General features: G+C 44.7%; 2 protein-coding genes across 2 annotated transcripts; one reads left to right on the forward strand and one right to left on the reverse strand.

Moving 5' to 3' along the window:
- Nucleotides 1-3,480: 3,480 nt before the first annotated feature.
- ankrd9 (ankyrin repeat domain 9) lies at nt 3,481-6,045 on the forward strand. Its single transcript, XM_050061778.1, has 2 exons — nt 3,481-3,606; nt 3,655-6,045. The coding sequence occupies exon 2, from the start codon at nt 3,665-3,667 to the stop codon at nt 4,493-4,495; it is 831 nt and encodes a 276-aa protein (XP_049917735.1). The 5' UTR covers nt 3,481-3,606; nt 3,655-3,664; the 3' UTR covers nt 4,496-6,045.
- Nucleotides 6,046-6,492: 447 nt separating this feature from the next.
- Nucleotides 6,493-25,554, reverse strand: tecpr2 (tectonin beta-propeller repeat containing 2). The gene is made up of 28 exons (XM_050061284.1): nt 25,434-25,554; nt 24,422-24,566; nt 23,366-23,465; nt 22,620-22,760; nt 22,237-22,365; nt 21,545-21,676; nt 21,197-21,354; nt 19,775-19,928; nt 19,384-19,536; nt 19,125-19,257; nt 18,791-18,999; nt 18,469-18,691; nt 18,160-18,388; nt 17,825-18,077; nt 17,412-17,651; nt 17,262-17,329; nt 17,038-17,153; nt 16,698-16,871; nt 15,068-15,248; nt 14,597-14,738; nt 14,274-14,499; nt 13,222-13,311; nt 12,984-13,081; nt 12,735-12,870; nt 8,404-8,552; nt 7,956-8,097; nt 7,564-7,713; nt 6,493-7,468 (listed from the first exon to the last, which is right to left on the reverse strand). The coding sequence occupies exons 3-28, from the start codon at nt 23,435-23,437 to the stop codon at nt 7,317-7,319; spliced, it is 4,050 nt and encodes a 1,349-aa protein (XP_049917241.1). The 5' UTR covers nt 23,438-23,465; nt 24,422-24,566; nt 25,434-25,554; the 3' UTR covers nt 6,493-7,316.
- Nucleotides 25,555-25,581: the final 27 nt, after the last annotated feature.

A 25,581-nucleotide genomic window follows, 5' to 3' on the forward strand; every position in this document is an offset into this window, starting at 1 on the left:
AAAGATGATTATAAAGCAACAGAAAACAATGTAAGAAGACACAAAAGGACTAATTTACAGAGCACGAAGTAGAGGAGCTGACGGGATCACATTTTACTGGATTTGTATCTTGTATAATTCCAAGTGACAAATAAATGACTGATTGACTGATTGAAAAAGTATATGAGCAAATACCTGCAGCTGTCTCCCTAACATTAATCATGCCATAATTATTCCAGCACCCTTTGTACTCTGCATCATCCCTAGTTTGTCTCATTTTTCTATTACTATATCTGTTGTCAGTGTTTATGTTTGACCTTCGTCCAGCTTTGTGTGTCTGTATGTATCTGATCTTAGTTCTGTTGGATTGGACTGAATCCTCAATACTGCACTGTGATTGGTTCCAAAAATCATGTGTGCAGTTAGAGTCAGTGAACAGCAGGAGGAGCTCTTCATCATGTTTCTGTCCAGTGTCTGCATGAGTTGATTTCTGATGATGATGATGGTCCTATATACAATATTCTTTATGATTTACACGTTTAATATGAAAACGCCACAGGATAACTGCAGCTGTCAGATTAATGTGGTGCAGTACAAGTATCAAAAGGATCATCAAATGGAAATACTCATGTTAAATGCAAGTACCTTAAAAACTGTACTCCAGTACAGTAATGAATACTTTGAACCACAGCTTTACACACTGAAAATATTTGTATTCATTATACATTTTAATAAATATAACTGTTTCATTCATCTTTACTCAACATACTTTAGCTTTACTGTCTCTGTACTTGTATGTTGTGTATGTTATGCACTTCTGAAGGTATTCAGTTTGTTTCTGTATCAAATCAACAGTTTTTTCTTTTCAAACAACGCAGACTTCAAACTGACGGGACTGTAAAATGATCAATAAAGTAATCAGAAAAACTAACTGATTTTTTTATCAGGAGTCATGTGACTGCTGTCAGGTGAAAACCACGCATCTTCAGTCTTTAAACAGAAACAGAAGCTTTAAAGGTCCAGTGTGTAAGATCAAGTGACATCTAGATGTGAGGTTGCAGAACTGAAACTTCTCCTGTGTGCCAAGCATGTAAGAGAACTACGGTAGATGACATGTAGGAGAACTATGGTAGCTGACATGTAGAAGAACTATGGTAGCTGACATTTAGGAGAACTACGGTAGCTGACATGTAGGAGAACTACGGTAGCTGACATGTAGGAGAACTATGGTAGATGACATGTAGGAGAACTATGGTAGATGACATGTAGGAGAACTATGGTAGCTGACATTTAGGAGAACTATGGTAGATGACATGTAGGAGAACTAGGGTAGCTGACATGTAGAAGAACTATTGAAGCTGACATTTAGGAGAACTATGGTAGATGACATGTAGGAGAACTATGGTAGATGACATGTTGGAGAACTATGGAAGCTGACATGTTAGAGAACTATTGAAGCTGACATTTAGGAGAACTACGGTAGATGACATGTAGGAGAACTAGGGTAACTGACATGTAGAAGAACTATTGAAGCTGACATTTAGGAGAACTATGGTAGATGACGTAGGAGAACTATGGTAGATGACATGTTGGAGAACTATGGAAGCTGACATGTTAGAGAACTATTGAAGCTGACATTTAGGAGAACTATGGTAGATGACGTAGGAGAACTATGGTAGCTGACATGTAGGAGAACTATTGTAGATGACATGTTGGAGAACTATGGAAGCTGACATGTTAGAGAACTATTGTAGATGACATGTAGGAGAACTATGGTAGATGACATGTAGGAGAACTACGGTAGATGACATGTAGGAGAACTATGGTAGCTGACATGTAGGAGAACAATTGTAGATGACATGTAGGAGAATGATGGTAGCTGACATGTAGGAGAACTATTGAAGCTGACATGTAGGAGAACTATGGTAGCTGACATGTAGGAGAATGATGGTAGCTGACATGTAGGAGAACTATTGAAGCTGACATGTAGGAGAACTATTGTAGATGACATGTAGGAGAATGATGGTAGCTGACATGTAGGAGAACTATTGAAGCTGACATGTTAGAGAATTATGGTAGCTGATATGTAAGAGAACTACAGTATCTGACACTTAGGAGAACTATGATAGATGACATGTAGGAGAACTATGGTAGATGACATGTAGGAGAACGATTGTAGATGACATGTAGGAGAACTATGGTAGCTGACATGTAGGAGAACTACAGTAGCTGACACTTAGGAGAACTATGGTAGATGACATGTAGGAGAACTATGGTAGCTGATATGTAGGAGAACTACAGTAGCTGACACTTAGGAGAACTATGATAGATGACATGTAGGAGAACTATGGTAGATGACATGTAGGAGAACGATTGTAGATGACATGTAGGAGAACTACGGTAGCTGACATGTAAGAGAACTACAGTAGCTGACACTTAGGAGAACTATGATAGATGACATATAGGAGAACTATGGTAGCTGATATGTAGAAGAATGATGGTATGGTGGTCGTCATGTAGAAGAACTACAGTACCTGACATGAAGGAGAACTATTGAAGCTGACATGTAGGAGAACTATTGTAGATGACATGTAGGAGAACTATGGTAGCTGATATGTAGGAGAACGATGGTATGGTGGCCGTCAGGTAGAAGAACTACAGTACCTGACATGTAGGAGAATGATGGTATGTTGGTTGTCATGTAGAAGAACTACAGTATCCGTCATTTAGGAGAACTATGATATGGTGGCCAACATGTGGTCAACAGTGGTCAATATATGAAGAACTACGGTGGCCGACATGTTGGAGAACTACAGTTGTCAACATGTGGGATAACTATGGTGGCCAACAGGTAGGAGAACAACAGCAGTCAACATATAGGAGAACTACAGTTGGAGAACGACGGTGGCTGACATGTAGGAGAACTATGATTGCCAACATGTAGAAGAACTACGGTAGCCGACATGTCAAACTATGGTATGGTGGCCAACATGTAGGATATCTACGGTGGCCAACAGGTAGGAGAACTACAGTAACTGACATGTAGGAGAACTACAATGTAGAAACATGGCAGTGCAACATGGCGATCACCATAGACGAGGATCCGCTCCCTATGTAGATAGAAACGTCTCATTCTAAGGTAACCAAAACACAATGATTCTTATTTTCATTATACACTAAAGAAAACATTCTTATCATATTATATTTCTGCACACTGGACCTGTACAACTCAAAAAGGTTTCTTAACCTTTACTGCTGCAGATTTATAAAAAGGTTTAATCAGCTGATGACACTCACACTCATACACACACACACACACACACAAACACACACACACACATACACACTGTTGTTTATTGCCTTCATTACATAAACTGCAGCCATTTATAGGCCACTATGTTCGCTATGTGTGCAATGTGAGACACCCCCTCCCCCGTGTCAAACATCCACACATGGAGCTGCAGGGACGGAGGAGAAGCTATAAAAGTGTGAAGGCGCTGAGGACGGAGGTTTGACTGAGAGGCAGACTGTTTGTGTCTGAACCAGGATCAGTCAGGGAGTCTGTCTCCCTCAGACCAGGCGTGTCTTGTGTTTTCTTTAGGACAGGCGTAAACAGTGTCTCTCCAGGTGTGTCTTGTGTCTCCTTCAGGACAGGTGTAAACAGTGTCTCTCCAGGTGTGTCATCATGCCGTGGCTGCTGTCCTCTCAGTTGGAGCATCTGTCTTCGTCTCCAACTGAGCGTCAGTGTGAGCGGACATCGTTCTCGTTCTACTGTGCAGTGCGGGAGCAGCTGCCAGTCTGGCTGCTGGAGGACATGCGCAGTATGGAGGTCTTCAGCTGGGAAGACGGACAGCCTCGACCCTTCCTGCCATCTGAGGCACTGCTCTATGCGCTTGTGCACGACCACCAGGACTATGCACGCTACCTACTCACCACGTACTCATTGAGCGCGCTCAAACCGCCTCGCTGCAGCTTCTGCTGCTGCCGCAGTAGCGGCGCGCCACACCTGACCATGGCGGTGCGCTATGACCGCGTGTCGATCCTTAGCATGATGGTAGAGGCTCTGAAAGACTGTGACTCGAAGAGCATGCGGCAGAACTATCTGGACAGCTGTGGCGGCTGCTCACATGTGGCAGACTCAGGGAAGACGGCGGTGCAGCTGGCGGTGGAGCTGTCACGGCCTGAATGTCTGTTGCTGCTGCTGGCTCACGGTGCGCTGCCTGACGGCCTCGATGCCGCACTGCAGCGACTTGTAACCTCTGAGGCGACAGACCGACGCCACGCACAGCGCTGCCTCGACTTTCTACTGCTCTTCCTGCCAGAACCACCGTCGCTGTGCCACCTGCGGGACGAGCCACATCGTTGGCAAGGCCTGCTGGGAAATGAAGTGTTCAGCTGGCTGTGCGGTCTAGCCCCGCCCCCCCTACTGCTGCAGGCACTCAGGTGTTTGGCCCGGTCCGGCCCTGACCACATCACCACGCTGCCTGACTTCCTGCAGCCACACAGCTGGCAGTGACATCATGTCACCATGCAAACAACACTGCCATCACCTCAGGACTGCTGTGATTGGACGGTATATTGATGATGTAAATAGAATGTAAATCAAGACTAAAAACAGACCTGATCACTGATCGCCGACACCTACAGAGTCTGACACATGTAAATCTGATGTTTCTACCTCAGTGTCCTGACGAGACAGAAGAAGAGTTCTCTGTGCTTTAACGCTTCACAACAGGAAACACGTCTCAGGTTCGAATCCGGCTCAACATCGTTTCCCGTCATCTCTGCACCCTGTCTAAAAAAAGACATTCAAAAATAAATAAAATATATTCGATATCCTCAGTCATATCACTTAATCATCCCCTCAGTTTATAAATTGTCAGATACAGGAACACAACACCTCATGTTACAAACACAACTGATCCCTGTCAATCTCCTCTGTGTGAGTGTGTCTGTTCATGTCCGATCCAGAAGCAGAGAGAGGAGGTGTCCATTTTAATCGCACTGACTCTCATGTCCTGAATGAAAAACCTGTAACACAATGAGGAACGTGTTTAATGTGAATATCAAAGGGAGATTACACCAGTTTTCTGGACGTACAGAGGCCTAATGATCTCACTGACTTCATTCAACAGGATGTAAGATCAGACGTACACTTTACTACCTGGCAAGTAAATCATTTCTTTTTGTTTCCTTCTTCAGCTCAGGTCTTTGATCAACACTGTGATGTAAATAAAATGTATTTATCTTAAAAAAATGACAGACATTTGCTTCTTTTATGTTGGAAACACTTGTTGACATGTTGTCTGAAACCTGTTGGGCTCATGTTTTGTTGAAAATCATGTTGAAAATAAATAAAACCCAAGTGCTTCACGCTGCTGCAACTCTTTAAAATCTTACTTGATTTTATGATTTATAGTTTACAATTCTATGACTTTATGATGTCATGATTTTATGACTTTTTATTTTATGTCCATTATGTTTATTTTCATGTGAAGCACTGCTTGTACTGCCCTTATTGTAAAACATTTATGGTATGAAGGGTGCTAAATAAATAAGGTCTGTTATTATTATTAGGGCAGCATGGTGGTGCAGTGGTTAGCATTGTTGCCTCACTGCAAGAGGGTTCCTTGTTCGAACCCAGGGTGTGGGATTCCTTCTGTGCAGAGTTTGCATGTTCTCCCCGTGTCAGCGTGGGTTTCCTCCAGGTGCTCCAGCTTCCTCCCACAGTCCAAAGACATGCAGGTTAATTGTCCGTAGGTGTGAATGTGAGTGTGAATGGTTGTCTGTCTCTATGTGTCAGCCCTGTGATAGTCTGGTGACCTGTCCAGGGTGAACCCTGCCTCTCACCCAATGTCAGTTGGGATAGGCTCCAGCTCCCCCGCGACCCCTAACAGGCGAAGCAGTTACAGAAAATTAATTAATTGTACTATTCTGATTTTATGACTTTTTCTGATGTGTCCATTATGTCTTTCTTCACGTGACGCACTCAGTGCTTGTACTGTCCTTATTGTTAAGTGTGCTGCTTTTCTTGTATGAAAGGTGCTAAATAAATAAAGTGCTGTATTATGATTATTATTATTAAATTAACCAGTTGTCCTTCATGTCCCATCCCAGATCAGAATTCTCATGTGAGAATGTCAAGTTAGGTTGAACATTATTTGCTACATCACTTCAGCATGTGCCACAATTAATGATGTATACAGCAACACACTGTCAGCTCGGTGCCGTTACGCACACACAGTCACCACTGTGAGAGCTGATACATGCCCTGCTAGCTTTATATGCTCAGGCTCTCCTCTTATTGTATGAGGTGTTGATACTGCTACACTTGCTTGAGACTTGAAGGTTATGACTTGAGACTTGCTTATGACTTGAAGTGTGACTAACTACCGCCTCTACTATTTTGTCCCATTAATAACTTCATCAACTAAAAACCATGGCAACAACAAGTGTGTCCCAGCCGTGGGCGTCACCCCCCGATTCAATAACCTGATCAATAAACTGACGCTGTTGTGTTTAAACATGTTTATTAAGTTAATAATTAATGAAACCACACAACAGGTGAGTTTACACTGAATTCTTATTGGTCAGCAGCAGAACATCCTACCCATCAGCTGACATCACCATGACATCACAACGGAGTCACATCTTCACAGGTTTCCATGGCAACGCTGTCGGAGACGAGGAGGAGAGAAGACGACGAGTTTAAAGGACCATTCCCAAGAGTTTTATCTTTTAATATAAATCCAGTTGAGACCTCAGAGCTTAACCTCACTGCAGGTCAAGAAACCAGTCCGAGCCGCTCCAAACCAGTTTGACGTAGAATGAACAAAACTGGAGTAAAATGTGAAATGTCCCTTTAATATCCTCAACAACCAGTATGAACTAAACTGGAATAAATATTAGTAGATTTAGAACCAGTTAGAACCAGTTAGGACCAGTTCGAGCCACTCCAACTGAGACTGAACCAGTTTGAACTGGAGCTGGAGAGGAACGAGCCGTTTGACGCCCAGTAGGAACCAGTCAGAACCCACTGTCCCTTTAGAATAAAGTGCTTTCTGTTAAAACAAAAAATAAGTCTCAGTTCACTTCATTTCCCAGCAGCCACCTGGGCTCCCTCTGTGCAGCCACCTTGTTTCAGAAATGTCCTCTAGTCTTAAAAGTCCCAGGAAGTGATGTCACCTGCCTGTGCAGTGTCGGTCCAGCGGTGACATCACACAGTCCACTTACTGCTTCAGGAGCAAGTTTGTAAACAGGAAGTGGTGTCACTGTGACATCACTGCAACCCACAAGACCGACACCAAACAGTGGTGACATCACAGCGATGTCATTGGTCAGATGAGCTCCCATTCATCGTCGACATCGTCCCCGCTGAGGGCGGGGCCTGAGGGGGCGGGTCTACATAGAGTCTGTGGGAGGAGCTTGGTCAGCCGACGAGACAATCCACCAATCAGAGTCACTGCCCACAACTCGTCATCTGGAGTCACTGAAGAGACAAAGAGACACCTGAGTTACCTGAGACACCTGAGCATCAGTCTGTTACACCTGTCCTGTCACCAGTATGTATGAACACAGTCTTACCAGTTAACCAGTTGGCGTTTCCAGGGATCTTCTTCCAGTAATCTCCTGCAGGGTTTCTTTCAGAGAGGCCGTAGCGTCGAGCCAGATCTCCGTTTACACACCGAACCCAAACTGTCCGAGAGCTGAGGACCAGCTGACTGACGGCTAAACCTATTCCACACAAATACAAGTACACACATTCAAATACAGTACACACAGTATTAGAACAGTAAACACAATGTGTTAATGCAGTATACACAATATTACTGAGACCAGGAGCACCAGTAAACATACTGGTGACTCACAGTGAATCCATGTCTACATGAGCTCCAAAGAACGTGACTCAGTGTTCTAACTGAACAGGTGTATAGATCAGACAGACAGGTGTGTCGATCAGACAGACAGGAATGTACCTGGTACCAGCTCCCAGTCCGTCCCCACAGGCATCTCATCACTGAGTCCAGTTCTGACGAAGACACTTCCTCTGTTGTCCAATGCCCAGAGAAGACGATCGTTAGGACTCGTCTGAATACTGACCAGTTGCACTCCGATTGGCTGCAGAGACATGATGTCACAGTTACCTGGACAGGTATTTGGATCCTGAGTTTCCCTGTTACCTGTAAACGTGGTTCTATGTGGATCGTCTCTGTTACCTGTACAGGTGATTCTACGCAGATCCTGAGTTTCACTGTTGCTTGTAAGTGTGGTTCTACTGTATGTGGATCCTCCCTGTTACCTGTGTAGGTGGTTCTATGTGGATCCTGAGTTTCATTGTTGCTTTTAAGTGTGGTTCTACTGTATGTGGATCCTCCCTGTTACCTGTGCAGGTGGTTCTATGTGGATCCTGAGTTTCTCTGTTACCTGTACAGGTGGTTCTATTTGAATCCAGGCCGGTAGCATCATGCTCGGGTTCAGAGGTTGGGTTCCAACTCTGAAGTAAACTACTCCTCGACTGTCCACAGCCCAGACGTTCTGACTGCCACAACTCACACTGACCAGACGAACACCTCCTGTAACACACAGGTGACATTTTACCTGAACACACCTGTCCACACATTTACATCTTTATGCAACAGCACGTGAAACCTAAAAACCTGGACTACTAGAACCCCTTAAGTATCTCTCGAACTGCCCTAAGAACCTCTAAAACCTCTACATGGATGGATCATCCGAGGAACCTCATGGACCCCTAAGGATTAACATCCACCCAGGTACATTAAGACCCCCCAGATAGCTGTTCTCATAAACTGTTCATATGTTTTCCTACGAAAAGTAATGCACCCAAATTCATACATATCCTATGTAATTTGAAAAACTGCAACCACGTGACCAATGTGCTGACTGGAGTAAGCAAGGAAGCAGTCCGGAGTAGTTTTGTAAGGAGGCAGATTGGGGTGGTGGATCACAAAAAAGTGGACTTTCCCTGGAGACGCGTATTCGCAACTGTGTAAAATTTGAGCAAACTCTGAGTCATTTTAAAGTACGTCCTCGCCATGTTTCTTTTCCTCAACCTAACCTTAGTAACTTTATGTCAGTGACGTAACTGTACATTATGGATGTAACATCTTTCGTGGGGCACTAATTTGAAGGATATCAAACAAACCATTCTATGAAGATACATCGTGTAGTAAGACTGTGAGTGCAACAACAGACAAAGCAAGCTATCACAATGCCACTCAGTCACACACATCACAACGCTGCTCCCTGGCACGCTGCCGTCACACACTGCACTGTCACATACTGTTCCACCCAAGTAAACATGTCAAGCTGTGGCAAACAGTGACCTATATGACAGAACCAGCTGTTCATCAGGTCAAATGCAGCGCTGTCCAAACAGAAACATTACAGTATTACAGTTTCAGATGTGAAGAGGTGGAATGTTAGCAGCATCACGTTGCTGCGTCCTGTTTCAGAACAGATTCCAGGCCAGTCTGTTTTTGGTAAACAGCTTCATGTTTCAGGCCTGACTGACCAACCGTCCTGCTGACCTCTAGGGATGTCAATGATATGCTGCTGCAGCTGTCCATCATGTCAAACGCTCGTTTTGTCTTTTAGGTCAACCGAACTAACATTTACAAAATATAAATGCAACAAACAAGCAAAGAAACTGAATCAAGACAAACACAGTGTGTGAAGACGACTGCGCCACAGTGCAGCACGGGTTTACCTCGACCAAACTTGACATCAAAAACACAATAAGCTTGGGGCGTCGGTGGCTTAGTGGGTAGAGCAGGCGCCCCATGTACAAGGCTGTTGCTGCAGCAGCCCGGTTTCGAATCCAGCCTGTGGCCCTTTGCTGCATGTCATCCCCCCTTCTCTCTCTCCCTCTTTCACGCTTACCTGTCCTGTCCATTAAAGGCAAAATGCCAAAAAAAATATCTTCAAAACACAATAAGCAGACTGATCTGCTGTTTCACTGACTTTCATCAGCTAAATCAGCAAGATATTGGTGGATTCTCCAATTGAACTTGTCAAGAAGGTTTTCGGCGACTCCATCACAGAATCGGTAAAGGACTTCCTAAAGTATGAATTCAAAAACACGACTGGCAAACTTGATAAACCACAAAACAAGTATGAAGATCTGGAGGACACGAACACGAGGTGTATTTCAGATGGAAATGTCTGGTTGTTTTTGATACCAGAGTAACAGAAATTATGAAAACACTAGTTACAGGGAGCTGAGCTGACAGACACGAGACTCGGTGTGGTGGGGGTGTGGATGACGTTACTGGACTGTCAACAGCTGGCCAGCAACAGCAGAAAGAGAGACCTTGGGGGAAAACAGTGCATTGTCACATCTAACTTGGTTAATTCAGGGTTTATTTTGACCAGTTAGTGATTGTTAGAACCGTGGCCTAACTAAATAGATGACTAACAAGAATAATCAAGATGATTTTGGTGAGTTTTATTTCATTTTAGTTTGGTGAAACAGAGAGACGTAAATTCAGAAGGTGTAGGGTTGAATTTCTCTGTTCAATAAGGCATTAAAAGTGTAAGAATATTAGTTACGTGAGGTCACAGTGACCTTGACCTTTGACCACCAAATTTTTATTAGTTTATCGCTCAGTCCATGTGGGTGTTTGCGCCGAATTTTAAGAAATTCCCTCAAGGTGTTCTTGACATCTTGCGTTCACAAAATAAGACAGACAAGGTCACAGTGACCTTTGACCACCAAACTTTAATTAGTTTATCGCTGAGTCCAAGTGGATGTTTGTGCCAAAGCTGAAGAAACTCCCTCAAGACATTCTTGTTATATTGCGTTCACAAGAATTGGACAGACAAACAATCTGAAAACATAATGCCTCTGGCCATAGCGATTGCTGACACAGAGGGATAAAAATTTGTATTTTCATTAGCTTTAAGAAAACTCTTAGCAACACTGAATAATAAAACAGCGACTTACTACAACTGCTGTGAAATTAATAAATATTTAACTTTTTGTCAACTCCGCCAGATCTCACCTCTAACATTCATCATGTATGCCATTTAAGAAAAAATTAAATCACTGGGAGGTCGGCCCATTACAAGGTTTTAAAGTCAAGACTTTAATCTTTAAAAATGTTTTTTCCCAGTCTAACTGAAGAGTTAAAACTTAAACAAAAAATTGAAAAAAATAAGGTTTTGTCCCAATTCTTACAAACGAGACAAACGAGACAGTTATTTCCACTTGCCATGTCTCTCCTTAATATATCTTAGCTACTAAACAATGTTTAGCCTCATGGAATAAATGTACTGGGACCATTTACTAGTTTGGGTCACCATGGATTTGTTTTAGGGAGTTTTGTAGGTTGGAGATGTTACTGTATAATACATATACTTTCTTTTTCTTAAAGCTAGACAACGTGTTGGTAAACACATTTTAAATACTCTCTGCTTCGTGTCTGGGCCCCTGTTCTCATTGTCAGGGTCTCATTTCACATCTCCATTACATCTCATGTCGTTTGTTTTAACTGTTTCTTGTGAATAAACTGAAACCGAACAAAGTAGAGAATTAAGTTACTAATAAAGTGAGTAATTAATTAGCTGTCAGATATTAGTATTGTGCAAACAAAAGTAACGAACACATATAGAGCCAGAACAAGATGTTGGTTTGTATCAGCTGTAGATACGACAGACAGACAGACAGTCATGTGGTTTCTGTTAGTGAGACGTGTGGAGGAACTAAAAACAGATCTGACCTATCAGTCAGGTTACAGTATGACGCACACAGGAACACCCACACACACACACACACCCAAACACACACAGACACACAGGAACACACTCTTCATGTTGACCTCTGAATTACAAATCTGTTACGCAACCTCCACCTGTCAATGTGACAGAGAAACACAGCTGTGTGTGTGTGTGTGTGTGTGTGTATGTGTGAGTTTGATAAACTGAAATCTGACCACACGTGAATGATGCCCCCCGCCCCCCAAAACACAAACACACACTCACTCTTTGACCAATCACAGACCTCAAATCAGACCCAACAACTTCGTTACATAATTAAAGACATTAAAAGGGAACTACCCCCATTTTCAAAATTCATACATCATTCCTATGGCCTAACTGGGAGCAGCCAGTGTTTCAGCACTGAGAACACTACAGTAGAGTGAAGCTCATTTGGGTATAAAAAAGAAAACAAACAAAATCAGGCTCACATTTATTATCAGTGGAGCAACTCCAGACTTCATAACCTATGACATCACAAGTTTGAGATTTCCTTCTCTGGTTTCTGGCTTTGAGAGAGAGCAGCTTGTGTTCATAAATATTGATATGACTTTCCAAGGCCATGGGAATAACATAAGGGACTTATTAGTTTTGGTGGTGTAAAACTACAGTACATTGATGGTCCGTCAAGCTGTCAGAGTAAGCATGGAGCCCTCACTGTAACTAACTGCACTCCCTGTAGAAATATTATCATGAAAGAGTGATTCCAGAGAGAAGCAGACAGAGGGGTCTACAGTCTGTGTTTGAAGGATATATCCAGGATGTCAAACTGACTCAGCAGCAACAACAGGTTAAAAAGACAAAGATAGTTAGAAGCTAAAGCCGAACTATAGGCTACAGATCACAGTGTAAAAGTGAACCACCACATCACCGGATGGACAGGGATCTCTGAAGACAAACAACGTTCGCACAATGCGATGACACACAGCTGGTTGAATATCAGCAGAGTCTTTCTCCTGTATGTCTCAGGTACGTACCGAGCTGGCTGAGGTCCAGGGGGGTCCAGTGGAGTCCAAAGGGACAGGACGGAGACAGCGTACGGATACTGACTCGACCGTGAGTGTCCAAACCCCACAGAGCGTCACGACAGGCAGACAGGTGGGTCAGCTCCATCTGAGCACACAAGGCAGAACACAGTAGAACATCAGCAGAACACAGGGGGAGACCATTGGTGTGAAAAGAGACCAGTAGAATCAGACACAGAGACAGGTGACACGTGTTTCTACCTCAGGTGGTAGAGGGACAGACGAGGGGCGGAGCTCTCCATCCTGGTCCCAAACACAGAACAGATCCTTCCGGCTCTGAGCCAACCACAGGAACGTACCTGAGACACAGGTGACACACAGGTAGACCGATGATCAGTGTGTTTAGTGTAATATATGACAGATGGATGGTGACCATATGGGTGTAGAGGAGTACAGGTATGTGTAGTGTACAGGTGTGTGTAGTGTAGAGGTGTATGACCTTCTCTGTGAGGCACAGCTGAAGACGTGATGAAGGTCCACCTGGTGGCTGAGACGGTTCCTCTTGGAACAACGTTCTGCCAGAAAGTTCCTGAGAGAACCAAACATAAAGAGCAACTAAGAAACTGAAAACTAGAAAACTGTGCTCCAAAGTCTATTCTGCTGTTCTGCTGGTCTCTGCTGGAATCTACTGAACTCTCCTGGACTCTACTGAGCTCTACTGAGCTCCACTGGACTATACTGGACTCTACTGAGCTCCACTGGACTCTACTGAGCTCTACTGAGCTCTACTGGACTATACTGGACTCTACTGAGCTTCGCTGGACTCTGCTGAACTGTACTGGACTCTACTGAGCTCTACTGGGCTTTACCAAGCTCTGCTAAGCTCCACTGGGCTCTGCTGGGATCTACTGGACTATGCTGAGCTCTGCTGGACCCTACTGTGCTCTACTGGACCCTACTGTGCTCTACTGGACTCTACTGAACTCTACTGTGTTCTACTGGATTCTGCTGGACTCTACTGTTCTCAATTGAGCTCTACTAAGCTCTACTGGACTCTAATGAGCTCTCCTGGATTCTGTTGGACTCTACTGAGCTCCACTGGACTCTGCTGGAATGTAGTGGACTATACTGGACTCTACTGAGCTCTAACAGCCTCTACTGTACTCTACTGAGCTCCACTGGACTCTACTGAGCTCCACTGGACTCTACTGAGCTCCACTGGACTCTGCTGGACTCTACTGGACTCTACTGAGCTCTACTAGACTCCACCGGACTCTATTGCACTCCACCGGACTCTGCTGGACTCTACTGAACTTTATTGGACTCTACTGAGCTCTACTAGCCTCTACTGTACTCTACTGAGCTCCACTGGACTCTACTGAGCTCTACTGTTCTTTCCAAGACTACTGGACTCTACTGAGCTCCACTGGACTCTGCTGGACTCTACTGAGCTCTACCAGACTCCACCAGACTCTATTGCACTCCACCGGACTCTGCTGGACTCTACTGAACTTTACTGGACTCTACTGAGCCCTACTGGACTCTACTGACCTACGAGACTGCCGCGGGCCAGGTGCAGCTGGTTCCGCCCCGAGGCCACCCAGACTCCACTGCTGTTGGCGCTGACCAGGCTCGGCTGGCACTGCGAGTACTGGGACAGGAAGGCCACGACCCGCTCCACCGGTGCCCTGGTTACCGTGGCAACACTCTGGGTGGCCTGAAGCAGCGTCTGGAACAGGCTGCCCTGATCAAAGACCACGTAGTCTGAGATACTGATCTGATGGAGAGAGACAGGCAGACAGACAGACAGGCTGTTAGGCTGCACAGCTGAACTGAGATCGGGACAGACAGACAGACTTCCTGTCTCTGCGTACCTGCCACCAGTGGTCGTCGTCGCCCTGCGGCCTGGACGAACAGATGCCAGTTCTAAACCAGAGGCTGCCACTGGCGTCCAGCGCCCAGGCTGTACCACCGTCTCCCAGGGTCACACACATCAACTCCAGACCCTGAGCCTCACTGCAACACACACACACACACACACACACACACACACAGTAACACAATAAGAAACACAGAGTATCTGTAAACAGTGATCAATAGATCCACAGCTACCTCTCCTTTGGCTCATTTAAAAACTAGCTCAAAGCTAAAGGTCCAACTGATTTTAATGGTGCATGCTAACCAAGCTAATAATGCTAATAACCTTTGAGTGTGAACAAACAGTACCGACATAAACTGTTTCATAAACGCCAATGAAATATCAGTGACTGGAAGTCGACTCAGTACTACATCTGTCTGTGTACTGTAGCACAGCAGTACTCCAGCAGTAGCAGTAGGAGTCGTACCTGACGGTGTCGTACTTCCAGCCCTCTCCTTCGCTGCAGTAGCTGTTGAGTCCTTCTCTGTAGAATAACGCTTTGTGTTCGCTCAGGGCCCAGACCACACCTGCGCTCACACACACCTGGCTGAACACACAGGGAGAGTCCACCTTCACAGAGCGAGCACAAGGCCGGTCCACGCTCAGACCTGACGGACACACAGAGACAATGGTTACTATGGAAACAACACACAGGAAGACATCCTGGAGGATCCTGCTGACACCCTGCAGAGGAAACACACCATCAGCTGAGCATCCAGAGCTTCACCTTCATATGTCGCATGTGATCTGTATGATAAAACTAACAAACTCCAGCAGAGGTGAGTCTGCAGAGTGAACCTGAGGTGTTACAGCAGCAGATCGCCCCCGGGTGGTCACACAGAGACATTACAGCTGCAGGAGGAACATCAAATGAAAAGGATTCTGAGTGTTTTCAAAGATCAGCCTGACTAAAAGAGTTTAAATTAAGTTTAAATCAAGAGTATCTAAGGGAGAATAACATACATCTGTCTGTTAAATGTGACTCTAATTTTCTGTAAACCAATCAGAAACCTCCAGTATGATGATGTCACTTATTCAGTTTTACCTCCAGGACTACAGCTGTCATTAAACCAATACTCAGAAAACATTCGATGACCTTTCTTGAAGGCTCCTAATATTTTTCTTTTTCTTACTACCACTTGAGATAATCATGTTTTGGAAATAAAATTTTCATCATGCTTTTGGGATGCAAGCATTAAGTAAAAAAGTTGCCATAGAAACAATGAACTGGGTGATACACCTTGAGCCATACTTTTTAGTCTATCATTGCTTAGGAGGTCACTACACACTGTGTACTTTCCTTTAAACATACTTTTGTGTACATAAACAGTAGTATGTATGTTTTTCGAATGCACTGTAATTACCCTGTCACTTCCTAAGAGCCTCCTTGCCAATTAGAGACACATAACCATGGTAACCAGTGCCAACCTCCGCTCTATCGGCATCTGCAGCATGATGAACCTCTGAGTTTTTGGTTTCTCATCACGTCTTTTGGAGTAACTTTACTTTGGCTGTTAGAGAATGCGAACCACACGTGAACTCGTCGTTATGTCAACAAGCATCTTCATCACCAGATAATGCTTAACTTAGCTAAATGCTAACATCAGCATGCTAACAAGCTGATTACTGACACAACTTTCATGGCAGGCCTTCCAAATACTTTTTGAGATATTTCAATCTGGAACAAAGTGTTGGCTTCACAGACCAACATCCTTGGAATCATGCTAAGGCTACATTTTCATATAGTCCTGACCTCACGCTGTTGTTGGCTGGGGGCTACACACCATGACCCAAAGGCTGACACCCAGAAACGTCCTAAACAAACCAAGATAAGAAGGAAATAAGAAAATCCAGGCACAAGACAGAGCCCATGCAGATACAGACACCGCCACACACTGCTTACTGGTCATAAGTGATGATTGAGAGGGATTAGATTTGACCCCTGCAGAGTAACTGCAGCGTCACATATGGAAACCGGTATGTTTGTATCTGTCCTTCCTGTTGAGTTTGCGGTTACTGAACAGGTGAGACAAACAGTGAGACAGGTGGTTAGTTACCTGTCTGCAGGTAGAGGTCGCCGTTGGTCCTGATAATCCAGGCGGAGTCGTCACTGAGAGCCACGAAGGCCGTTTGCTCCACAGCTTTGTACCAGTGCCGTTTCCCTTTAACTGTTACTTTTGCACAAGCAAACGCCGTCATAGTCTTCTGCTCCACCTTCCACAGCAGGTTACCTGACGGAGCGAGCAACAGTTAGCATCCGGCTAATGCTACATACACCTGTACACCTGGCAGTCTGCTGCCGGCTTTAACATGAGATCAACTCAGTGTTTGAACTGGAAGATGAAGTCAGTTTAAAAGGAAAAATGAAGTAAAACGTCAAAGTAAACCTGAGGGTACCTGAGGGTGACACCGCCACCTGGTGGACGTTGTCTTCAAAACGCTGCCAGTTGAGTCCAGTTTCAGGCAGAGGGCTACAGAAAAGTCCTCCTTTAAAGTCCAGACACCACACATACCTAAAACACACAGGTCACCTGTAAGATACCTGGCTTGGTCACTGCTCTCTTGGACTTGGACGAGTTGAACTCTGGTCCACACACCACACATAAAGTCTGCTGACTCACCTGTCAGTCACCTGCAGGCTCAGTATTCCACATCCTGGTCCCGAGTATCCCATCCAGCTTTCTGCCAACTGCAGAGAGACAAGACAAAAAAATATATTCATATTTTTTTGCTGACAGACTCACCTGGTCAGGTTTGTGTGTTTGTCTCACCTGGTCAGATTTGTGCGTGTCTCTGTCCTGAGCGTCTTGGTCCATTTGTTTGTCTATTGTCTTCTCTGCCTGATTAGCTGGACAGTTGAGGACTTCTCCACCGCTGCCAGGAGGGGGCAGACTGTGACAGTAGATGTCTCCTTCTTCATCACTGGACATGCTGGGTTTTCTGTCCAGATTTGATACAGTGGAGTAAAACATCTGGTCCGGCAGACGAGGAGGGGGCATGAGGTCATCAATCTGTACACAAACACAGAGGAAATTCATTTATTAATTACATGAACTTCAGGTAGTTTTTTATCTGCTGTTTGTTCAAAGTGTTCTCTGATAGAATCGGTTATGACCAGTAATTCGACGTTAAAATTTAACGTCTACTAATCTAAGTATAACAGAACCTCCATGATCATCATCACCTCCTCCTCCTCCTCTTCTTCATCTGGTCCAATCAGAGGGCTCAGAAACTCGTCCTCCTGCTCCTCCACTGGCTGCTGCTCCTGTTCATCCTCCTCCTCAGTGTTGTGCATGTAGGAGAAAGTGCACTCGAGAAGCAGATCCACATCCGGGGTTGGGGGGACGACTGCCTCGGCACCAGAACCAGAGTCCTTTCCTGGATTCAGCTTGTTCTCCACACCCTCGAGGAGCAGGGAGTCTGGAGGGAGCAGGGAGCTGAGACAAGGAAACAAGGATGAGACAAACACCTGATGACAGGTGACACAATGATACTGTCTGCTGGTCCTCAGGTACTAACCCAGACTGGGTGGAGGAAGACTCCATCTCTACATCTCCACTCCCTCCCTCCTGTGAGTTCTGTTCCTGGTTTTGTTCGGGAGAGTCCTGGTTGTGAAGGTCCAGACCCACAAGCGAGGCTCTGTCACTTAGAGGAGTTCCGCTTCCTCCGTCACTACAGCTGCCGTCCTGGACTACAAACATGGATTCTGAGCAGCTGCTCTCAGAGAGGCGGTTCCCACTGCTGCTGTCTGAGGACGGACACAGAGACACAAAACATTCAGTCAGTCCGTCTCAGTCTGTCTGTCTGTCTGTCTGTCTGTCTGCTTGCCTTGTCGTCTCCTCTTCTTCTTCTTCACCCTGATGGCTTTCACCACGAGCTCTTGCTGCATCTCGCCCTGACCCAGGGGGGCGCTGTAGCGTCTGGAGCTCTGCTCGGAGGAAGTGGTCACCGGGGTGTTTCCATGGAGACTGTCCCAGGAAGTGATGGAGCTGCTGCGGCTACGAGAGCTGCTGGTGAATAAACCGGACTGGTGGCAGAACTGCTCCGTCACCTGGACAACCGGATCACATGACACAGACAGGTAAGTTAAACTGTCCATGAGTAAATGTGTCAACCAGTTAAACCAATATAGGAGACAGCTGTCAGTCACCTCCAGCTGCTCTTCCGCCTCCTCCACTTCCTCCTCTTCCTCTCCGTCCTCGCCATGCCTCTCCCATCCACCCCCTCCCTCCTCCCTGCCCCCACCCTCTACAATGATCGCCATGGTTCTGATTGGTTGAGCTGTTTCCACTGATCCGGTTGGTGGGAAGATTGTTGGTGTGGCCAAAGGTGAGGACACACGGACAGAGAGGTCCAACACTGAAGAGGAGACACAGACAGGTTGATAATCAGTCTTAATGACCCGACGGCAGGGTTCACCCACTCCTCACTACCACTGTTTGGCTAGCCTAGCTCTAGTACCTACTATGAGGAGTACTACTCACAGTTGGAGGCCAGTCCCTCAGGGCTGTTGGAGAGACGGATGATGTCTCTGTCTCCTTTCAGGATGAAGATCTCGTTGTCACAACACGACACTGACACAATATCTCCACTGCTCTCCAACGCTCCGATTATCACCTGAAAACAGCAAACACAAAACTGATCAGATATTACAAATAATCAGGATTCACATAGGGTAACAATCACACAGTGTATACATTCACACAAAATCAAGTTCTCTGTATATAAAAATAGTTGTAGCACCTCGTTAAGACAGTCAAGAACGTAGATGCTGTACTCGTTCCAGCTGAGGATCCAGCCCTCCCTGAGGAAACAGCTGAGCAGACCGAGCTGTCTGTCTGCTGGACGGTACGCTCCAATTGGATCAGGACGAGGAAACAACTCAAACTGAGGAATCTGAGACAGACAGACAGGTGGATGAACAAACAGAGAGACTGCAATTCATGTAGTTATTGAAAGTCACTGGATAAGAGCTGATAAAGCTTCTTACAGCTGTCTCATAGATCAGTCGCAGTGACATTAGCAGCAGTTCTGGTAAAACTATCTGTATGATGTGGCTTCAGCAGAAGTGTCTGCTCACAGCTGGATCAGTAACAGAATGGATGTAAGTGTTAGCAGTGTTTTCCCACTGTACCTGTGCGTTGAAGAGGGGTTTGAGCAGCCGGGTGTCCTCCACCTGTCCTTTGACGTCAGACCTCCACAGTCTGAGTCCAGGTCGAGCAGCAAACACCTGAAGATCGCTCTGTTTACAGAGAGCCGGCAGGAAGCAGGCTCCGAACCTGCCGCTGCTGAGAGTATCAGTGGTAGAAATGCAACAGCAGTAAAACTACATGTAACAGTTGTTGTACAGTGGTGATTACATACAGTAGCTCCCAGTCAGCTCAGGGGGACTGATGTCACTGACGCTTCAGGTAAGTGTGATGAGTTCATGCTAAATCAGATCACTTTTAATGTTGAGCTCAACTTTAGGTTGAATTCAGTAACCATGGCGATGTGTTTGGAATTCACAGCCGCTCTTACGGCCTTCGTCTCCATGACAACGGCAGCAGAAGCTCATGGATACTGAAGTTTTTAGATCTGTCCACAAAAATGAGGGATCAGACACATGAACCTGCACGATGACATCATCCAGATGACTTCGGAGGTTCAGTCACACTAAAGTGAAAACTTGGGGCCTTTCCCAAACCGGATCCTCCTCACTCCAACTATGTCAGGGAGTGTATCTCCGTTGGTGTCACCTTCACAGTTGAATGTAGGGGATAAACACAGCAGTAAGCTTTGGGACAAACTTCACTCTCAGTGGCGGGGAGAGGAACTGTCGTAACTTTTAGTAAGCATGGAGAAAAAGCTTAATCCAATTTAAGGTTCTTCATATATATATATATTTGTAGCACTTATATTTAATCTCTATGTGCTGCTATTGTTCACCTGAAAATTTTTAAATGATCTGATTGTGATCTGATATGGTTGTGTTTCCATTATCAGTGTAGACGCGCTGTGCCACACCAAGCTGCACCGGAGATGGACCCTCTCTAGAGTAGGTCCAAAAGCGGATAGTGGTGGCGCCTCACCGACCGCAGCCACCCCCCAAGTCCCTGCTGCACTGAGCTGATGGTCCAAACCAAGGTGGCTGTCGAAAACGGCAATAAATGTTTGTCTTAGTTTGAGCAGTTTACGTTTGTAAGGTTAGTCGCAGAACTTTTTTTGTACGGAGCATCTTCATGACGAACACAATACGCTGTCGCACATGGTCAGCTGGCATCAATACAGACTCGCTGCTGGAGGGTTTATATGGAAGACCCTCCACATGAACACAGAAACGGAGTGAGGGTGGGTAGGGAGAGGGTGTAGGAGGTGGTTTGTGAAAGGCCCCTCTTCACACTTAACACTACAGAAAAGGTACTGATGTAACTTGGGTTCTATATATTCCAGGTGTCTGTCAGATGCTATATCCAGGTGTTCAAACTACAGTCTGACCAATACTGATATCAGTATTTCACAGTGTAAAATATCTGATAACAACAGTGATTGTAGCAGATGTTTGTGGCGTGTTTACCTCTTGCGGGGCTTGGTGCCCAGCTGCTGGACTTCCTGTGTCTGTGTGCAGTACAGCAGAGATCTCTGCTGCGTTGAGATCAGTAGTATCTGGTGACTGTACTCCATCTGAACCACACCTGAGGACTCCTCCAACAGCAGCACAGGTTTACACACTCCCTGCACACACACAAACACACAGTCAGGATGGTGTGTATTAAGCAGAGCTGCAACAAGAGTCAATTAATTGATGAGTTGATCAACTGAAAATTCATCTGCAAAAATTTTCAGAATCATTTAATCTTTTTCGTCTGAGTCGTTTTAATTTATCTGCTAATCAAATATGACTGTTGTGTAATTGTGGTTTCACCTGGTCCAGGTCCAGAGAGGAGAAAACGACTCGCCCCTTATCATCTCCAGAGAAAAGTTTCATCCCGTTGGTGCTCCACGCCAAAGACGTTACAGAGCCTTTATGGAGGCCGACCACATCGAAACGCCTCAACTACAATAACAGAGAAAGAAAAAGAGAGGTGGTGTTGTGTCTGAAAGAGCCATTGTTGGTGGTGAGTTTGTCTCAAGGCCCTGAGCTGAATGATGGTTCTGGTAATGGTGGCATTCTCCTAAATCTCCTGGCACTGCAGACTAGCTGTGAGGGACAGTGGCTCTTCAGTAACAACAGTAGTTTTACAGATAATTGGCGTCATCTGTTTTTGTTAGAAACGCTTAGAATTTTTCATTTTTAAGTGTAGACCCAGAATAAAAAACAGCCCAATTTATTTTCATTCATTTACCATAACTACCTATCCTGGTACAGTGTCACAGGGGGAGGAGGTAAAGGAGCCTTTCCCAGCTGACAATGCCTAGAGGCGGGGTTCACCCAGGACAGGTTGCCAGACTATCACAGGGCTGACACTCAGAGACAGACAACCATTCACCCTTACATTCACACCTACGGACAAGTTAGAGTCACCAACAGTATATATAAAGCATGAGGGCGCTGATCGACGATCTGAATACTGCCCCTGCTGTAGCTTTCTGAAACTCACCTGTCAGACTTCTCACCTGTTTGTTTCGACCAGGAAGTGGAGACACCAGCTGGAAGACTGCAACTCGACCTGATGCTGTTCCCACGGCAACCAGATCATCAAAACAGCTGAGCAGCTTCACGGCCGTGATTGCATCAGTCTTTCCCTGTAACACACATGTACAGAAACACACACACACACACACACACACACACAGGAAGTGAGACTGGTGTTCTGTTTCCACGTTTAAGTGTTGATTCTCTAAAATTAAACAACATTAATCATCACAGACATTATGAGGATCACCTGAACACACCACTGCAGCACAATGCATTCTGGGATACTGAGGCCCAGGGCTGTCATTTTTTTTTTGAAAAAGTTTATTGTTCATTGTTAATTCAGAGGAAGAAGAGCTCTGACCTCCAGGCTGTACTTGTTCATGTGTGCGAGGCGGCGACAGTACAGGTAGAGCATTCCAATACTGCTGCCCACAGCCAGGAAGTCACTGCTGCTGTCTAGAGCCGTCAGGTAGACCAGGACGGACCTGAACCCACGCTGCACCTGCAGGTAGAGAGAGATGCAGGAGCCTTCATCATCGTCAGTGTTAACATCATTATCATTAAGATAAACAGCATCTTTAATATTAACTTTATCATTAATATTGTAATCAATATATAATAAAAACAACATTATTAATAACAATAATAATGTAAAATTTTATCCATGTCCTTCAGTCCAGTCTCTATAACCCACCGTTGGGTTCCCAAGACACGCCCCTACATATTGAACTACTGGCGCCCCCAGTACCTTGACCTGGGTTTTGCCTTGGTTTGGAAGGATTCTGTACCTTGGCCTGAGTTTTGGTCTCATATGGATCAGTTCAGTATCTGGGCCTGGGTTTTAGCCTAGTTTGGAACTGTTCTGTAACTTGTTCTGAGATCTGGTCTGGTTTGGAATGGTTCAGTACCATGGCCTGGGTTTTGATCTTGTTTGGAACAGTTTAAAACCTTGGCCTGGGTTTTGGTCTGGTTTGGAACGGTTCCATACATTGGCCTGGGTTTTAGTCTGGTTTGGAATGGTTCAGTACCCTAGCATGGATTTCACCCTGGTTTGGAACGGTTCCATACATTGGCCTGGGTTTGGTCTGGTTTGGAATGGTTCTTTACCTTGGCTGGGATTGCATTGAGAAGATAGTAGAGCGGGCAGAACTCTCTCAGGACAGAAGGAGGGGTCGCCATGTTTCTGCTGAACTGGACTCAACTGGTCCTGAAAGTCAATACAAAACCACCATTTAAAAACCAACAGACAATTAACATGAGAAGAGGTGCATTCAGAACTGAACTGCTTCATATTCATCTGGAGTGAACTCAGATTTGTGAATATTTGCTGTCTGGTATGTTGGACCAGATATATGCCGAATTAAAGAGAAACACTTACCCAAACTAACTGGCGTCTTAATTCAGATTTTGAAGTGACTGTATTCAGTTCAAATGGAGAGATAGTTCAAATTGCCATTATGCTTTATTACGTTTGGCGTGACGAACACCGTGAACGTTCTGCACCAAACTCGGTCACAAAAGTCTGCACATTTCCCTTACTCTTGATCTGACTACACAGTACTGTTATAACAAGACATTACGAGTCGTTGGGGTTTATTCACGGTGACAGCATTTGGCGTTCCACAACAAGTTAACCTTTTATTATCTATCCGCAGTTTCCGCTGTACTACTCTCCCTACCCGACGTTGGGGTGATGGAGGGCGGCAACGAACAGCGTGATCAAACGTAAACAGCTGAGATTTAACAGTATTTAAACGCCGTTTGGTGAAGATGACATACACCGAATGAAACAAAACAACTTCACGAAGTGTGACAAAGCTCACATCAGGCTTTGCAGTTAAGCTGAGTCAGCTCAACTTGAGCCAAATATTGAATTTGCCATTTACTGAATGGGGCTTGGTGTGACGCTGTCTGTACAGGAAAATACGGCACCGTCAGGTCAATGTTAGCTCAGCAGGCGGTTGTGAAACCTGACAGCATACAGTAAGCATTCCCAAAACAACACAGTGACACATAATGTCACGCAGACATCACGCTGTTTACTAAGCTAGCCTCTACATCACAGAGACACTGCGGGCTAGCTAGCATCACATGAAACCAGCTGCTTCGATGTTAGCAGGCAGGCTAATGTTAGCAGCAGGAGGAAAACCGACAGTCACTTACTGAGAGTTTACAGTGAAGGATGTTGTTCCAGATGTTGTTCCAGGTGTTTTAGTTACAGCAGGACATTAGTGATGGGACATCGCCCTGTCTGTCCGTCTGACAGCTTTCATATTGACACTGACCTGCTGTCAACAAACTGCGCCACCTACAGACAGGACACGGAATAATAACAATCTTTCATTTCTCTGTTTAAATTGATTTCTGTTTTTAAATTAACCCACTAAACCACACACTGTCTGTACTTCATTCCCACTTTAATCTATTTGTTATTTATCTTCTGACGATAATTTCATAAATAAATTTAGAAATGAATGACAGGAAACGGAAACACAGTTACTGCTGGTTGGAAAACCCGGAAATTGGATCTCTTCTTCCATTTAAAATATTAAAATAAATAAATAAATATTGAGCTTTGCTGCCGTGAATAATACTTTTTATGTTAACAGGTCAAAATGTGAAAATATATCAAATATTTTCTATCTTTAATTTAATGAGAGGCACTGAATGTTTACTTAAATGTGACAATAATACTGAAAAATGCTCCCTGTTATTACCACAATTACCAACATGGTTTTCACACAGAAGGAATATGATTTGTTTTGTTTTCATAACAATAAACAAACAGAATATAAAAATGTTTTACAATAAAAAACATACAAAAATACAATGTAGTCCCCATTAATGCACGGAGACAGATGTGATCCGTTTATTTCCGTGTTATAATCGTATATTGGCTTTCAAATAGTAAATTTTAAACATGAAATAATCGTTACATCCAGCACATGAATAAATCTATACTCGATGAAAATTGTTTTAGATTTAAATTTATGTCTTCACTTATGATACTAATCTAACCGTTACACACATTTTTTTTTAAAAAAATCTTTATTTTTGAATGTTTTATCTAAATGTGAATTTTGACAGAAATTAGTAGGTACTTTCATTTAATAGAATATTTAGGTCCAACATAAAATACGTAATTATAAAATAATTAACATTAAAATATTTTAACCATAAATCATGAGTCCGGTCCGGTGTGCCAGTCCGGGAGGTCCGCGCTCCCGCTGCTGCTGACGGCTAAGCTAGGCTAGTACAAAACTCCCCCAGCTAACCGTTACCTGCCCCCGTTATCACCGCTCCCGTTAATGTTGCCCTTCATC

Source organism: Epinephelus moara, chromosome 14 (genome assembly GCF_006386435.1).
Source record: "Epinephelus moara isolate mb chromosome 14, YSFRI_EMoa_1.0, whole genome shotgun sequence".
Lineage (NCBI taxonomy): Eukaryota > Metazoa > Chordata > Actinopteri > Perciformes > Serranidae > Epinephelus > Epinephelus moara.

What these genes read in the sequence shown, in the direction of transcription:
- ankrd9 (XM_050061778.1), top strand. Translation starts at nt 3,665, where the DNA reads ATGCCGTGGCTGCTGTCCTCTCAGTTGGAGCATCTGTCTTCGTCTCCA.
- tecpr2 (XM_050061284.1), bottom strand. Translation starts at nt 23,437, where the DNA reads ATGGCGACCCCTCCTTCTGTCCTGAGAGAGTTCTGCCCGCTCTACTAT. An exon ending in ACACGCACAAATCTGACCAG is followed by an intron (nt 17,330 to 17,411) that starts GTGAGACAAACA and finishes GTCTCTCTGCAG; the next exon opens with TTGGCAGAAAGCTGGATGGG. An exon ending in TGGAAGTACGACACCGTCAG is followed by an intron (nt 14,739 to 15,067) that starts GTACGACTCCTA and finishes TGTGTGTTGCAG; the next exon opens with TGAGGCTCAGGGTCTGGAGT.